Below are 1,735 nucleotides of genomic sequence, written 5' to 3' on the forward strand. Positions count from 1 at the left end.
GTGTACCAAGGGGAGAGTCGAGCCCAATAGCTTCCCAACAGTTACTAATTCGCTCCAGCCCGCCCACGAGGAAGAGGGTGCGATTGCTGACCTCCTTCCCACTGCTGCTCCACGCTGTCAGCAGCTCACGCCTGGTGCCCAACCGGGCATTTCAATGCACTCTCAGGAGCTGTTGTGTTCAGCGTGACTCTGACACCCCCTGGCTAAAGATAGCCAAAAACATTGAAGATTGGCGGGGGGACGGCGGGCTTGGTGGGGATGGGTTTCAAAACCACAGGCCTATAGAGTTTCTGCCCTGTGCCCTCGGCCTCCTTGCAGAAGGGCGGCACCTCCGCTGGCAGCGCAGCCACACTCTTCCTCCACAGCCCCAGCCCTGGAAAGGGCGATGGGGGCAGCGTGCTGGGGGGCTGGTACACCCCCAGCCCAGGGCAGGGGAAGGGGCAGCAGGTCCAGGCACCCACCCGACCCGAGAGGACCCCGGCAGGGTCCTTCTCCCCAGCATGCGGAGCAGGCTCAGGGGGGCTCTCTGGGCCAGCAGCATCCGGGCTCCGTTTGCTTTTCTTCCCCTCATAGGGAGGAGGGTCTCTGGGGGCTGGGACCCCCTCGGGGCCAGCAGGAAAGGCCCTGGCTGGCAGGCTCTGGGCTGGCCGTGGCTCTTCCCAGAAGGAAGCGGGGAGCTGTCGCTTCCTCATGGGCACCTGGTCCGGCCTGGTGGCCTCAGAGTTTTGCTCCTGCAAGACCCGTTCCCCGGCGAGGTTCTCCTCAGCCTCAGCAGTCTGTGGCACCTTCTCGGTGGCAGCTCCGCCAGGGGGGCTGGGGTCAGGTGCCTCAGGCTGGGGGCCCCGGCCCCGGTCCTCTGCCCCCCTGCGCCAGCTGCACTCGGGGGGCTTGCTGGGGTGGCACCGTGGGATTCGGGAGTACTTCTGAGAAAACCGCTTGAGCTGCTTCTGCAAGTATTTTCTGTGGTCCACCGACCGGCGACAAGGAGCCGATTTATCCAGAGCCGCTTTGATGTCGCTGGAGGCCAGGTTGACAAAGTTCAGTAGGGTTTTTACCTCGCTGTCCGATGCCATCTCACTGGATGCACCACACGGAATTTCCCATTAAAAGTTTATAACCCGCCTTCAGTCAAACGCTGACAAACCTGCGAAACACGACAGGCAGACTTAAGAGCGGGAAGACTTGGTTCAAATAGCACCCAGCAAATGGAGGGAGGCTGGGGGGACATGTCAAACTTCTCAGCCACGCAGACAAGTTGTCCATCAGCCCTCCTCCATGCCGGCAAACTCCCGCCACGTGCCCGCAGCCCACGGCCCCGCGCCGCTGCCCCAGTGCACACCGGCATGGGGAGCGGCTCACCAATGCCAGCCCGGCGTCTAATCTTGTTAGATAGTGCTTACGTGGAAAGAAGCAGGGGCTGCCACTCCTGCCTCCCTGTAAGCAAGCGCGGACACTCACCCGGCGTGCGGCGGCTTTTCTCGCCGGTGCTGGCAGCTGCAGCGTCGCCGCGAAGAAGAGCCCCTTCCCCGCTAATCTCGTTAGGCAGGTTACACACCGCCAACCTCGGCGGAGGCGGCCAGGGCCTGCCAGTGTTTGGACGCAGTTTAGCAAGCACTTGAGCAAGCTGAATGAATATCGACTCCGGCGAGTTCGGGGCTCTCCCAGGCCAATCAGAAGCCACTTTGCCAAATACAAAGCATCCCAATCAGGCATCAGCCTCCCCTCCTCGCATTCT

At 62.2% G+C, this 1,735-nt stretch overlaps 1 protein-coding gene across 1 annotated transcript; it reads right to left on the reverse strand.

The window, feature by feature from the left end:
* Window positions 1–203: 203 nt before the first annotated feature.
* On the reverse strand, window positions 204–1,073 carry FAM181A (family with sequence similarity 181 member A). Its single transcript, XM_037393253.1, has one exon. The coding sequence runs from the start codon at window positions 1,071–1,073 to the stop codon at window positions 204–206; it is 870 nt and encodes a 289-aa protein (XP_037249150.1).
* Between the last annotated feature and the right edge of the window lie 662 nt (window positions 1,074–1,735).

This window comes from Falco rusticolus, chromosome 7 (genome assembly GCF_015220075.1).
Source record: "Falco rusticolus isolate bFalRus1 chromosome 7, bFalRus1.pri, whole genome shotgun sequence".
In the NCBI taxonomy this organism is placed as follows: domain Eukaryota; kingdom Metazoa; phylum Chordata; class Aves; order Falconiformes; family Falconidae; genus Falco; species Falco rusticolus.

Bases quoted from the DNA above. Each gene is read 5' to 3' on its own strand.
- FAM181A (XM_037393253.1), bottom strand. From the start codon at position 1,073: ATGGCATCGGACAGCGAGGTAAAAACCCTACTGAACTTTGTCAACCTG.